Source organism: Salvia splendens, chromosome 3 (genome assembly GCF_004379255.2).
Source record: "Salvia splendens isolate huo1 chromosome 3, SspV2, whole genome shotgun sequence".
Lineage (NCBI taxonomy): Eukaryota > Viridiplantae > Streptophyta > Magnoliopsida > Lamiales > Lamiaceae > Salvia > Salvia splendens.
The window spans coordinates 42527540-42543076 of NC_056034.1; the positions used below are offsets into that span (position 1 = coordinate 42527540).

The window sequence follows — 15537 nt, forward strand, 5'->3', positions numbered from 1 at the left end:
GCTCTCCTATCATTATAGAGGCCTAATATTCTATGAGTAAATTTTTTTTTTATTTAAGGTGATCCCAAACAGCCATTTATGGTTGTATACAATCTTTTGTAAAGCTTCGTTTTTTTTAATTTGAAAATAATGATACTATTAAAACAAAACAAATAAATAATATGGATGAATGAACACTTTTATGGCATCTCTTGATTAACATGATTTACACAATTCTTGAAATGTTACACAAATATAAAAAATACTCACGTAACTGGTTTTAAGTTTTAACTCATGACTACACGATCGAGTTGCACTCTTTCTTATCTTAGCCATCAAAATCAATGAGGTGAATGTTACATGTATATGACTAAAAACAAGGAAGCAAATGAAAGAGTGATGCAAAACGTACGGAGAAAACTGACTGAACGGAGAAGTAATTCAGAGAAACCCTAGTTTCGGTGAAAACGAAATATTTTTATAAAAAAATCAACTGCCTCCAAAAACAAAAACAACGCTAAGAGTCTAGAAACCCTAGAAATTCAAAAGGAAAGTCGTTTTCACCCCCTAAACGATGTCAGATGGCCAAAATCCATCGTCCATCATCGCGACGATTCCAAACGCCGATTCGCATGCACCGTGCGAATTTCAAGTCATTTTAACACCGAAGGTTTTAGTCCGATTTCTACGTTCGAACTGCATCAAAGAGAAAGATGGTCATGGAAAACACTACAGTAGAATAAAAGTAACAATAGAATTCAAGCAATGTTACAAAACAGAAACTCTAGTTCAGTACTCTTGCACATGAGTTGGAATGAGAAGAGGAAGTGAAGCCCAAGAGTACTCTTCAATTCTACAAACACCCAAGACTCTGCATACCTGCCACTTGAAGTTCAAAGTTGGCATTTGCTAAGCTCTTCAACTTTAGTGCTTCTTCATGAATCCAAATAGCAGCTACACCACTGCCGATTCACTACAATTTAACACAACAATTGATTTGAGCGTTGCTATTTCTCCAACTTCTGATGGAATCTCCTCCAGTTGTCGACGTCGTAAAGAAAATAGATGAAGTTCCTGGAGAAGTGGAAAGTGGGAACTCTCAAACACAATCCATTCTTTTAGATTACTACCCTCCAATTGTAGAAACTTGAGGCTTGGGAAATGGCCTTCAATTGTTTCCTTCCCACTTGCCTGTTTTGAAAAAATCACCATTCAATACAAGCTTCTCAAGAAGGGGCAACGAACCGATTTCAGATATGATATTTTCAACCTCTTGATATTTCAGATATAATTTAATATCATGCGAATAATTAATAATCAATGTGTGTAGATTCGAGAGCAAATCAATCGAGGAAGGGAATTTGGACCGACGAGTAACTCTAACTGCAATGTACCGTGAGTTAACTGATTCAAACACATTATCCAGGAATAAACAACTACTCCCAGTTTCTTCATCAAACGCTTTGAATGTCCTCACCAATCTAAGATTGTGAGGTAGTCGAACTTCTTCATAATCACTCTCCTCTTCACTGTCCTCATAATCCCTTACGTCGTCATTGTCACTCTCCTTTATCACTCTCATATTCATGATTATAGTCATCATAATCACATATTATGGAACGAGTATGTGACAAAGATCCCAATATTTTCAACGACCTTATAGTTTTAAGTACAACACGGCGTTCTCCATTCATGCAAAGAGGAACATCTCTTCCTATCACCTGATAAAACCTTTCCTTTTCCTCTTCTTTCAAACACAAATCTCTCAATAAATCATGAATCTTACAATACTTAACATTTCCAAGAGACCCCAACTCATCAACTAATATGAGATTTCGATCAACCAATTCCATTAAGTACTCGTGCGCAATTGTTTCCAAACATTTCCCACCCCTTGGTTTTAAAAATCCTTCAGAAATCCATACCTTCTCGAGCATTGACACACGGATCCTACAATCTTCCTCAAAAACACCCATATATAAAAAACATGGCTTCAAATGGTTTGGAAGGTAGATATAGCCTGTCCTTAATATTTTCAAGCAAAATTCATCATTACTGTTAATAACAATTGAATTTAAATTTTGCTCTATACGCTCCCAATATTCTCTTATGCACTCAGATTTTGCCAAAAGACCTCCTGACGTAGCAATTGATAAAGGAAGCCCTTTACAATTTGCTACACTATTCTTTCCAATATTCTCCAATCCAAGAGGACAACTTTCTTTCCCAAACATAGTCTTACAAAACAATCTCCAACTACTAGTCTCATCAAGAAATTTCATACCGACTTTATAAGACTCATTCAATTGCAAACTCAAATTTGACAACCTAGTTGTTACGATTATCCGACTCCTGTTTTCGTTATCAGGAAAGAAAACTTTTATCTTATCCCACACCTCGACACTCCACATATCATCCATTATTACAAGATACCTCCTACAATATAAAAACATACTATAATTGTTCTCCCAATTCACTTTCACTCAAATCACTCAATTTTTCATTCTCATTCCGATCATGTGACTGCCCACTTGCTTGAATATGAACTTGTCTAAGTGTTTCTGATAAAGGTTCCTTGTGAGGGAAACCTTCCATGTGCCCAAGAAATACCCAAAGCGGTGTTTGATTTCAATTTTTTTGTGTTTTCAAAGATAAAGTAAAGATAAGTTGAGCTAGCCACAAAAACTAAACTCAAAATGGTTTTGGATGGAGAGAAAGAAGGTGAGAAGAAAGTGTAAAGAAGGAGGAATCCTCTTTGAGGACCTATGACCTCCCACAAAGAGATGTGGGCAACCCTAGGCTACTTTCACCCAAAGCAAACACTCCATTGGCTCCACATTCATGACTACACAACCATAAATGCATACCTATACTTGATTTAGCCAAATGAACATAAAACAAGCAACCTACAATGTAGGAATTTGGATAGAAATCTCACATGGGAGATGCTCTCAAAGGAGTCTTCATAATAACATTCATCAAAGTCTGCCCTTAAAGTCTTACAAAAAGGATATTTATAGTTAGGGTTGGAAACCCAAGAAAAGGGCTAAAAACACAAGGAAAATCGGATGTAAAAGTTGAATCGCCCGGCCGGGCGTTTTGGGAAAGTGAAATCGCCCGGTCGGGCGAACTTTCTGGATTCGGCGCTGCTTCTTCAAACGCCCGGTCGGGCGTTCTGGGATGGTGAAATCGCCCGGTCGGGCAAACTTTCTGGACTGTGGACGATGCTCAGCGCACAAACGCCCGGTCGGGCGTTCTGGGATGGTGAAATCGCCCGGTCGGGCGAACTTTCTGGACTGTGGACGATGCTCAGCGCACAAACGCCCGGTCGGGCGTTTTGGAGGTGTGGATTCGCCCGACCGGGCATTCCATCTGCCTCCTCCATTCCCCTCCTAATGAAGTTTGAAACGCCTTCCCGAAGCCTTTGTCTCATTGATCTCGTGACGGGCCTTCCGGGCAGCTTAAGGGGAGTCGTGGTCGGGTCAGCCCGGGCCTTGGACTTCCCGTTTATATCATCCTCTCCCTCTTGAGAAGGATTTGTCCTCAAATCTGGGTCGTCCCCTACAAAATCAAACGGGCTCAAGTCAGCCACATTAAAAGTACAACTCACGTTATACTCACCGGGAAGATCAATGATGTAGGCATTGTCGTTCACACGCTCTAGGACCATAAATGGGCCATCCCCTCGCGGGGCAAGCTTGGATTTTGCTTTGTCGGGAAAACGCATTTTCCGAAAGTGTACCCAAACCCAATCTCCGGGGTTGAACAACATTTTCTTTCGCCCTTTGTTCACCCTTTGAGCTACTTGTTCCCCCATCTTGCGGATTCGTTCTTGCACTCGAGTGTGCAAGTCTTGTACAAACTTGGCCTTCTTCATCCCACCTACATCAACCATATAAGACAAAGGCAAATCGGCCGTGGACAAGTCCAACGGGGTGAGTGGATTGAAACCATAGACAACCTCAAAAGGAGATTGTTGGGTGGTGGAATGTATGGTCCTATTATAAGCAAATTCGGCTATAGGCAAACATTCTTCCCAAGAAGTTTTATTTTCAAAAACCAAGGCACGGAGAAGAGTTCCCAATGAGCGGTTTACGACTTCCGTTTGACCATCCGTTTGGGGATGTGCGGTGGTAGAGAAAAGAAGTTTGGTGCCCATCCTACCCCAAAGCGTTTTCCAAAAGAAACTCAAAAATTTGACGTCTCTATCACTTACAATAGTTCTCGGGACCCCATGGATTCTTACAACCTCCTTGAAAAATAAACTAGCAATGAATTTGGCATCACTTGTCTTCCGACATGGAATGAAGTGAGCCATTTTGGAAAACCTATCCACCACCACAAAGATGCTATCATTTTTCCGAGGAGACATTGGGAGACCTAGAACAAAGTCCATGGACAAGTCTACCCAAGGATGTGTAGGAGTAGGCAAAGGGGTGTAAAGACCATAATTGTTAGATTTAGACTTGGCTTGCCTACACTCTAAGCAACTACTACAAAACTTTTCAACATGCTTCTTCATGCAAGGCCAAAAGAAATGCTCACTTAGTATGTCAAAAGTTTTAAGCAACCCAAAATGACCCATTAGGCCCCCTAGGTGAGCCTCCTTAATCAACAAGTTTCTCAAAGAGCATGAAGGTATGCACAACCTATTCTCTCTAAAAAGATAGCCATCCAACTTATAGTATTTATCAAAAGCACCTTTTTCACAAGCTCCGTAAATAGAAGAAAAGTCATGATCATGCTCATAAAGGTCTTTAATAAACTCAAATCCAACATATTTGGAGGCACACATAGTAAGCACACGCTTTCTCAAACACACGGTATCACTCACAAGTAAAGTGCCATCATGCAAGGTCTCAAAAGGCTTCCTAGAAAGAGCATCGGCAACCACATTGTCCTTTCCCTTCTTGTACCTAATGACATAGGGAAAAGTCTCTAGGAAAACACTCCATTTAGCATGCCTTTTATCAAGTTTATGTTGACCTCCTAAGAACTTAATAGACTCATGATCCGTGTGTATCACAAACTCCTTGTGCATCAAGTAGTGTTGCCAATTCTCAAGGCAACGGACTATAGCATACAACTCCTTGTCGTATGTGGGGTAGTTCAATTGGGCTTGATTTAGTTTTTCCGAGAAGTAAGCTATGGGCTTACCCTCTTGCATGAGAACTCCCCCGATCCCCACACCACTTGCATCACACTCAAGTTCAAAAGTTTTATCAAAATTGGGGAGTGCTAGTAAGGGAGCATGCGTGAGGTCATTTTTCAAAGTACTAAACGCTCTCTCTTGCTCCTCCCCCCACTTAAACTCAACATTTTTTTTGACAAGGTGGTTCAAGGGTGAAGCTTTTGTGGAAAAATCCCTAACAAACCTCCTATAGAAGCTAGCAAGGCCATGAAAGGACCTAACCTCACTCACATTCCTAGGTGTTGGCCATTCCCTAATGGCTTTCACCTTTTCCTCATCTACCCGCACTCCTTCCTTTCCCACAACAAAACCAAGAAACACAACTTCCTCAACACAAAAAGTGCATTTAGGCAACTTGGCATATAAAGTATGCATTCTCAACACTTCAAGCACATTCCTAAGATGACTAGCATGCTCTTCAACACTACGACTATAAATCAAGATATCATCAAAATATACCACCACAAATTTCCCAATAAAAGGACGAAGTACATGATTCATCAAACGCATGAATGTAGAAGGGGCATTAGTCAAACCAAAAGGCATCACAAGCCATTCATATAAGCCAAATTTGGTTTTGAAAGCGGTTTTCCATTCATCTCCCTCTTTCATGCGAATTTGGTGATATCCACTAGCCAAATCAATTTTAGAAAAACATATAGAGCCACAAAGATCCTCTAACATGTCGTCTAACCTAGGTATAGGGTGTCTATATTTGATGGTGATTTTGTTAATTGCCCTACAATCTACACACATCCTCCAACTTCCGTCCTTCTTAGGTACAAGAATGACGGGTACGGCACAAGGAGATAGAGATTCACGAATTAGACCTTTGGCAAGGAGTTCCTCGACTTGCCTTTGTAGCTCTTGTGTCTCCTTGGGGTTCGCCTTGTATGCGGCCCGGTTTGGGAGTGATGATCCCGGCAAAAGGTCAATTTGATGCTCGATCCCCCTCATGGGAGGGAGTTCACTCGGGAGTTCTTCCGGGAATACATCTTCAAATTCCTGCAACACACTTTGGACAATCAAAGGATACGGGTCAAGGTTAGTAGCTAAGCACAAATCCTTACGGACCACGAGGAGAACGGAGGGGTGATTGTTTAGTGCCCACCCAAGGTCGGTTTTACTAGCTATCAAACATTCCTTTCCCCCTCTTGTTTGTGGGTGCTCTCCTTTGGGCGCTTTTATTTTTCTCTCACCACCCCCACTCTCACTTGGCTTTTTTAGCTCACATTCTTCTACTAGCCTTTTTTCCCTATCTCTCTCTCTTTCCTTTTGTAGATGTTGGCTAGCCTCAAACACGGCACTAGGTAGCAATGGCTTCAAACGAACCTTCAACCCGTTGAGCATGTAGAAATACTCATTCGTGAAGCCATTTTTGTAGGCCCTTCTATCAAACTCCCATGGCCTCCCTAGCAAAACATGACATGCCGTCATAGGAATGATATCACATAGGATGTCTTCCTCAACTTCTCCAATCTTCAATGGAACTTTGCATTGAGCCTTCACCCTCAACTCTCCGGAGTCCCCTAACCATTGCAATTTGTAGGGGTTTGGGTGTTTAAGTACCTTCAATCCCAACTTGGCCACCAACCGGTCACACACCACATTTGTACAACTCCCTCCATCTATGATGACCAAGCACGTCTTGGACTTCACCTTACACTTCATATGAAAGATGTTGCACCTTTGCTCCTTATGCTCTTCAAGGTTGGGTTGTACATTGAGCATTCGGAGTACAACCATAGCCCTTAAGGGTGTATCTTCTTCTTCGCCACTAGAAAAAGCTATGTCGGTGTCCGGGCTCACTTCTTTAGTGCCCACACCCTCCCCATCTTCTTCATCTTCCTCACTATACACGCTACCATCTTGCCCGATAACCATTACCCGTTGGTTTGGGCACTCGCGTGCATAATGGCCATACCCCTTGCACTTGAAACATTGAACCTTCTTGTCTTCCATAGGGGCTATAGCTTTAATAGGTTGAGTACCCGGTAGAGCCTTCGCGATCGGCCTCCCTTGGGTGTTTGGATTGGCCATGCTTTCCACCTTCTTGCCGGGAGCACTCCACTTGCTAGTCCCCGTCCCTCCGGTTTGGCTAGACGCCCATTTAGCCCGGCTAGAAACCAACTCCTTACTTTGCCTCTCAAAAGTGTCGGCAAACCCAATCACCTCGTCCAAGGAAATTCCCCTCAATGCCTCCACTTGCACCTTGTGCTTCAAGTTGATGTTAAGGCCATGGATAAATCGATCTTGAGTCGCCTCTTCTCGCTCCTCCACCCCTACCTTGCTCATCAATGATAGGAGTTCATAGTAGTACTCCATTACGCTCTTCGTCCCTTGCTTCAAATCTTGAAACTCCCCTCGAAGTCGGAGGAAATAGGACTTTGGTACAAAGGTAGTCCTCATGAGCTCACACAACTCCGCCCACGAACCCACTTCCCCTCCCCTAACCATCCTTCTCCTCCTCATCGTATCATTCCACCATGTATCCGCATTGCCACGAAACTCGGCTATTGCCACCTTCACCTTATCACCTTCCAAAAAGTTATGGAGTGAGAAAATTTTGCTCATTTGTGACTCCCATTCCAAGTAGGCCTCGGGATCAAACTTGCCGTGGAACTCGGGAAATGTGTGCTTGATAGACTTGGTGGGATCATCATACCGCGGCTCCATCTCCTCCTCATAGTTTCTATATCTTCCATGCCTACCATTCCACCCATGGTGCCCCATGTTTCCATTTCCTCTTCCGCCCATCATGTTCCCGAACCTACCATTCCTATTCCCATTCCGTCCTCCTCCTTGTCCCCCGCGCCCCCCATGATCGTACCAACCATATGGCTCTTCCTCTCCATTACTCCCCTCGGAGGCATCATGATGTGTGTGATTGCTCCTAGGGGTGTTTGACCTTGATAGTCGCACGGCCTTCAAAGCGTTGAGCTCGTCGTGGAGAAAAGTTTGGTTTTCATGGATGGATGCTTGGTTCACCTTGAGTTCCTTCAAATCCCCGAACATAGCATCTTGAGTGACATGCATTGTGGTTTGGCCTTCTTTTAGATCCCTCAAATCCGTCATAATTTTTTCCATCAAGTTTTTCAACTCATCCCCCGCCACACTAAGACTCGTGCTCGCACCCGGTTGCGGATCCCCCATCGTGGTGGATCTAGTACGAGGTGGCATTCACAATGGTACCTACAATAAGAAATAAAAAAAAAAAACTAGGATCTAGTCCTAAGGGTTAGTAAAATCCACACTCACACACACAAGAAGGGGAGATTTTAGTAAGAACTCACTTCCCAATTGGTAATCCCACCCCCAATTCACTCACCAATGTCACTCGGAAAAAGGCTTAGAATATAGTGAGGGCTAGGTTCACTCACTCTCAATATCCAACTTCCAAAATGCAAGCGCTAAGACAAATCAATCAAGGTATACACATAGGCAATATAACCAAGCAAGTAAGGCCAATCAAGCATGTGAAAGTAAGGTTCAATGCCTAAGGAAGCTAACAAACAAACTTAGTTGAGCTGAAAATTTATGTAACTCTTGGCTGATCTTTAGGAAATTTTTTGATATGGCTACCCAACCCCAAAATTGATGAAACTTGGTAGATAACAAGATTAAAGGGTTTAGAAAGAGGGAAAAATATCCCCAATATAGCAGGTTTTCGAGAAGACCCTCGATTTTACGTTTTCCCCAAATCTGTCAAACTAGGGCACAAAACAGGGCAGCAACTTCACACATTAATTTGACCTATCAAATGATAGAATTTTTGGCTAAGATTTTTCAGGACAATAGTTCATATATCAAGGTTCATGCACACCAAAAATCAGCTCAATCCTACAACAATTGACCAATAAACAAGCAAAGGCTAAAACAAAAGAAATAAGGAAAAACAAGGAAAATGAAATTTCATAGAGGTTTAAAATCAAACACTTGGTAGGCACCTAGGCTCTAGATACCAAATGATAAAGGTTCCTTGTGAGGGAAACCTTCCATGTGCCCAAGAAATACCCAAAGCGGTGTTTGATTTCAATTTTTTTGTGTTTTCAAAGATAAAGTAAAGATAAGTTGAGCTAGCCACAAAAACTAAACTCAAAATGGTTTTGGATGGAGAGAAAGAAGGTGAGAAGAAAGTGTAAAGAAGGAGGAATCCTCTTTGAGGACCTATGACCTCCCACAAAGAGATGTGGGCAACCCTAGGCTACTTTCACCCAAAGCAAACACTCCATTGGCTCCACATTCATGACTACACAACCATAAATGCATACCTATACTTGATTTAGCCAAATGAACATAAAACAAGCAACCTACAATGTAGGAATTTGGATAGAAATCTCACATGGGAGATGCTCTCAAAGGAGTCTTCATAATAACATTCATCAAAGTCTGCCCTTAAAGTCTTACAAAAAGGATATTTATAGTTAGGGTTGGAAACCCAAGAAAAGGGCTAAAAACACAAGGAAAATCGGATGTAAAAGTTGAATCGCCCGGCCGGGCGTTTTGGGAAAGTGAAATCGCCCGGTCGGGCGAACTTTCTGGATTCGGCGCTGCTTCTTCAAACGCCCGGTCGGGCGTTCTGGGATGGTGAAATCGCCCGGTCGGGCAAACTTTCTGGACTGTGGACGATGCTCAGCGCACAAACGCCCGGTCGGGCGTTCTGGGATGGTGAAATCGCCCGGTCGGGCGAACTTTCTGGACTGTGGACGATGCTCAGCGCACAAACGCCCGGTCGGGCGTTTTGGAGGTGTGGATTCGCCCGACCGGGCATTCCATCTGCCTCCTCCATTCCCCTCCTAATGAAGTTTGAAACGCCTTCCCGAAGCCTTTGTCTCATTGATCTCGTGACGGGCCTTCCGGGCAGCTTAAGGGGAGTCGTGGTCGGGTCAGCCCGGGCCTTGGACTTCCCGTTTATATCAGTTTCTCTAACATTATAAGTTTGAGAAATCGTAGTCCAAACACAAATATCAAAATATTCCTTAACAAGTGCATTATTAAACAGATTTCTGGCGAGAATGGTCTTACCAATGCTACCCATCCCCACGATGGGGATGATTTGGCGATTGAGTTCATCTCCAGTTAGCTTGTCCAAAACTTCAAGAAACACTTCTTCAAACCCCACCATCACGTTTTCCTTTACAGTGGAAGAAGACGTCGAGTCTGCAACGCGCTTTAGGTGCGGCTGAGCTTGGATTGCAGTCATCGACACATCTTTCTTGATCAGATCCATTTCTTCAATCACTTTCTGCAGATCTTGATAGAAGTCGGGATCTTCAACGATTGCGGATCGCTTGTCAATTTGAACCACAATTTGAGACTCGATAACGTCCTCAGCTGCATAAACTGCATCAGCAATGCGACGCTCCAATGGATCGGCTTCATGGCTATCAGCATCCGGGGAAATATAACCATCAAGAAATTCTTGCAAGAAGGTAATGTTTTGAGTGAGAGATTGAACTTGTTCTTGGTCGATAGAGATGGGAGGGGAAGGATGTTTCTCGAGAGTATCTATGGTATGCATAAGAGAAACCAGAGCTCCATAGGCTGCCATGCTTAGCTCGATTTTGATTGAAAATGAGAAGATGTTTGGAAATCAACCAATCTGGAAATATGAAAACACAGTTGAAGAAGAGTGAACTTAGACAGCTAAGAAAAAAATAGAGTCGGCTTTTGGGATAAATGGTGGCCAAAGAAAAAAGAATAATGGTACAAGGAATATTAATTGGGCTGCATCTCACAAATCTGCACAAACAGATATTTGGGCTTTTTTGTGGGCTCGCAGCATCACTTGCTGGACCCGATTCTTGCTCATATTAGTATTATTTTAAAAATTTTGGGCCTTCTCTTTTTCTTTTTCCTTGTAAAACATCTTTTAATTTAAGAAGAATAAATCAATAATGGGACATGAACCCACACATGGATAAGGACATAAACACGATAAAGCTTGACACCAATCTATTAATTTCGTGCATGCGTGTTCGTGTCGTATCCAAATTTGTCAGCGCTAGTCCACATACCAACTTTCGAGAGACCACGTGAGAGACGCACTCCACATTTAACCAGATATGAAATGTGCTCTAGTTATTGACGAACTTAAGACATTTAATCTTGAAAATACACTCTTCAATGAATGGCATAAGAGCTGATAATCAAGAAAACTCATATGTGGTCCGTGAGTGGACCAAACCCTAATCTAGTCGAAGAGGGTACATGTTGGGAATGGGCAGAAAAATTGCAATAAATATGTGGAACCAATACTTACCTAAACCCTTGCTCAGATGGGGTTTTGTAATAAATACAAGGCCGATAAGAATCCCTTCAAATCAAATCAAATCCATACACTCCAAAAATTCTTATAATTATTTGTACTTATTAGTTAAGATATTATATGAATAGTATAGATCCAATGACTATACATGCGCTTAAGGCCCTTATAGTTTTATGTGTTCCACCTGACATATGTGCACTACACAAAATCTTACAAAAATAAATATACCTCGTGTATAGTAATTCAGATATTCATCAATAAATGTTCAGAATTAGACAATTTAAAACCTGAGTATATATATATATAGGTATTTGATCAAAACAAAAATGGCCTTAAACCAAGAATTGTAGACCAAATTATGTCCATTGGATTAGACAATCTAATCTTAAGATTAGATTAAATAACGGCCAGATTTAATTTTGAGATATTACTATTTTAATTATTTCTAATCGACAAAGGATAATTAAGTAAATTACTTTATATAGTTAGTTATACTAATTCCTATAATCGTGCATCGTATTCTCTCCTCTAACTGCTCTCTAGTTGAGTTTATTAGCCCATAATTTATTCTTCTTCAATACTCCGTCGAATTTGCATACCATATTTGCTTAATGTTACATTTATATGACCATGACCTATTTTTTGTTTGTTATGACATATTAGAATACATTCATCTTTTGAGTTATAAAATACAATCCCTGTGTTATGACTTGAATGTAGTTATAGTTTCACCCTATTTTAACATATTGTTGTTTTGACATATAACATTAATTAGTATGACCCAAATGGTTGTCTATTATTCTACATAATTTTTGTGGATTGCTTGAAATCTATTCCACTTAAAAAAATGCATGGTTGTTGTACTGCATTTGTTACACACCTAAATTTTTTTTCAATCGTACTGTTGTTTAGGTACTTCGTTTGGGTCCCAATAGTGTTAGGTAATGATTTATGGTGTTATTCTTATTATGACACATTGTATACTAAAAATGTTATGACCTACTTATGCACTCTATTATGCCTCAATATACGGTTTACTGTTTACAGCACCACATTTAGAAAAAACACTTTTAGTAAGAAAACAGTAAGATGGAATTACTCTAAAAAAATTCATAACTTATAGGAGAAACAGACTAACGTTGTGTTTGATATCCGTGAGCTGTGTAAAACGCAATTCCAAAACAAGGGTAACAGTGTCAACAAAGAAACGAACAAAATGAAAAACTTATTTAACCTATGCAATATACATTTGCACCGATCCGTAGTTTGCTATCATGTGTTCTACGTTGATCTTGGTTTTCTTGTTTTCCTTCGCATAATGTTTATATGCCGCATCTTTATTCAGTAATGCGCTGTGATTAATTCCTGCCAACATCAACACACGGTTGTATTTAGCTCTTAAAAACTGTAGCATACCTTTGTTCTTTGTCGTTAGTCCACAATTCCATTGTCCCTCCCTGTCACCCATGTAGACTTCAAGGTGTCTAAGTAAATAAACGCCACTGTCTTCTGCATTGTCTGTTGTTCTCCAACTCATCTTCATCCTCTGAATAGGAATGTTTATAATCGATTTGCATTGATTGTGACATCCAATTCTTGATAAATACTTACAAAAGAATGTCCTCTGTAATGCATGCAAAGTGTTAGTTTCAGTAATTATTTTGTAGTACTGTGAGTTGTAATGTTGAATTCATACCAATGCCTCTGGAATACTCCCGTAGGTGAATCACAAGTCATTGTCTTCTCCATCTTTACAAGCATCTATAATCACCACTGATTTTCGTTTGAAACAAAAGCACACAGTGTAGTACCTTTTTGAAACGCAGAATGCAAAGAATACCTATTTTGTGTAATGGGTTAGTCCTTAAGGGTAGACTGAGTGATATTTTTTTTCATAGTAACGTAGTAGAATGATTATGACTATGCAGCAACATACCATATTTTTTTTCGTTTCAAATTGTTTCGCACCGCGTCTTCTTGCGATTTCACCATGTAATTCATTATGGTTGTCGAATCGTATTCTTTATATAATTGAAAAAACCAGCTACGTAATATGAAAATTGTTTTACAGTTATATTCAATCATGCTCATGGCTGCAAGTATTAGCACGGTTGAAGATTTCTCTTAAAATTACATGCATGTATTTTAGCTGGTTTGGGTCATATTAATTGACTATGTGGGTCATATTAATTTACTATGTAGGTCATATTAATTGACTATGTAGGTCGTTGACTACGTAATATGAAAATTATTCGTCTTACGCGTATACTGTAAATAGTTAAATAATCAGTGTTGTGTCATGTTATGCGACAAACGAAGTCATAATAAAATGGTGTCAATCTTGGTCATGGTACGCTTTTAATATGTCATATGATTAAATAATAATAATATTATTAAAATGAACACTTTCATGTCAAAATATGCGCTAGTATATGTCATAATAACATATAAACATGTTAGGTCATAATAAGCATGAAACTATCAGGCGTATTCTTAACTGCATCATTGTCTGGGACATGGGATGTATCTGCATTCACATTTCCAGTCGTTTCCAGATTCATTCTTTTTAGGCTTTCATGTGCCCGGGCTCTTTTCCTAATAATCAGTTCATTGGCTTTGTTTAAGGACAATCCAGTCCTTCCTACAGCTACACATTGTGTTACATTTACAAAAACATGATCAAATTAGTTCGATTGTATTCACTAATCATAACAAACATAGACAGCGAAGTTTGAATATGAAATTGAGACATAAGCATCATAACAAATCAAATTTTTTTTACACAAATCATTTCAAATAATGCAAGATATCTTAAGTTTATTATTGTTCTCACATTTTCCAGATTGAGATACAGGTTCAGCCGTGTCTCCAGCATGTTTATCCACTACTGCAACGTTTTTGGGTGTAGGCCTTGTATCTGAAAGTATAATCATGATTAGTGCTACTTGTACAGAAATATTCTGCAAACACTAAATACAATGACATTCTTATAAACACATAGTATTCATCACTGACAACACCAAATTATTCCCACAAACAATTCTTACTTTTAGAATTTCAGGTAGAGGTAAAAATGACATGCTCCAGGAGTATTATATTAGTCAGAAGTCATAATATGTGTATTAAACATTGAAGTTTAAACTGCATACATAGTTATTTGTTTTCATAAATGTCCTATGTTGAGTTTAGCCATAATAATCAACTCATTATTGAGACATATTGTTCACAACAAAACAGTTGTTTAATACTCACATCATAACAAACACAGCAAGATATGCACGGTATATTCATTTATGTACCTGTTCGAGCTGTTGAAATATGTTCAGTCGTGTCTTTTTTTATCCGTCTCAATGTTATTGGTTTGACTACTCTTATATGATGGCATATTTAAGCTTAGTTCTACTTTTTTATATTATTTACAAACATTAAAGTCACTGATGCTTACATACACACACAGATGTCACCCATCTCACACCTTTTTTCATACAAACAATCACATCTATCTAAATAGCAGAGATAGTTAATACTGAGTTGTTCCAACTTAAGCCCTAGGTGTTTAACATAACCAAATGTAATTACATATATCATCTCAAACATCACAACTAAGTTCCAGTTTGGAGGATCGGAGACAGTTACCAGGATTTGTTGTTTTTGCATCAGCCTCTTGCCCTTTGGTGGAGTGAGGTGTTGTTTTGTTTTGTAATACAACCCCTGAAACATAATCACAATAGCTTTGAACATTACATTTAAAAATTCACATTAAAAAAGCCTGGTAGCCAAGCAATTATTTTTCTGTTCTGTATCTCTTTATTTTGACTTTTTAAGAGTGAAGCGTCACAAGAATAAAACAATTTAAGCATAATAATATGGATTTATGTCATGCATACACTCGCATGACTCTGTTGTTGGTTTTGTTGCAGAATGGGCTTTTGTTTATGAAAAATATCACAATTACATACGCTGCTTCCAATATTGATACGGTATTAACTCATTAAATAAACTAGAAGGGGAAAACAATTTACCGGTTTGAGCTTTGGGGATCCGTGGTGGCTTGTTTTTAGTGTTCCTCCTTTCATACACTAGTTGAACAAAAAAAACC

General features: G+C 39.8%; 2 protein-coding genes across 2 annotated transcripts; both read right to left on the reverse strand.

Annotated features, from left to right (window-relative positions):
• Positions 1–664: 664 nt before the first annotated feature.
• On the reverse strand, positions 665–8707 carry LOC121797059. The gene is made up of 5 exons (XM_042195795.1): positions 3430–8707; positions 1701–1999; positions 1374–1546; positions 859–941; positions 665–708 (listed from the first exon to the last, which is right to left on the reverse strand). The coding sequence occupies exons 1-5, from the start codon at positions 8348–8350 to the stop codon at positions 665–667; spliced, it is 5520 nt and encodes a 1839-aa protein (XP_042051729.1). The 5' UTR covers positions 8351–8707.
• A 1228-nt stretch (positions 8708–9935) lies between these two features.
• LOC121796160 lies at positions 9936–10839 on the reverse strand. The gene is made up of 2 exons (XM_042194916.1): positions 10196–10839; positions 9936–10095 (listed from the first exon to the last, which is right to left on the reverse strand). Exons 1-2 carry the CDS (start codon positions 10719–10721, stop codon positions 10082–10084), a joined length of 540 nt encoding a protein of 179 aa, XP_042050850.1. The 5' UTR covers positions 10722–10839; the 3' UTR covers positions 9936–10081.
• Positions 10840–15537: the final 4698 nt, after the last annotated feature.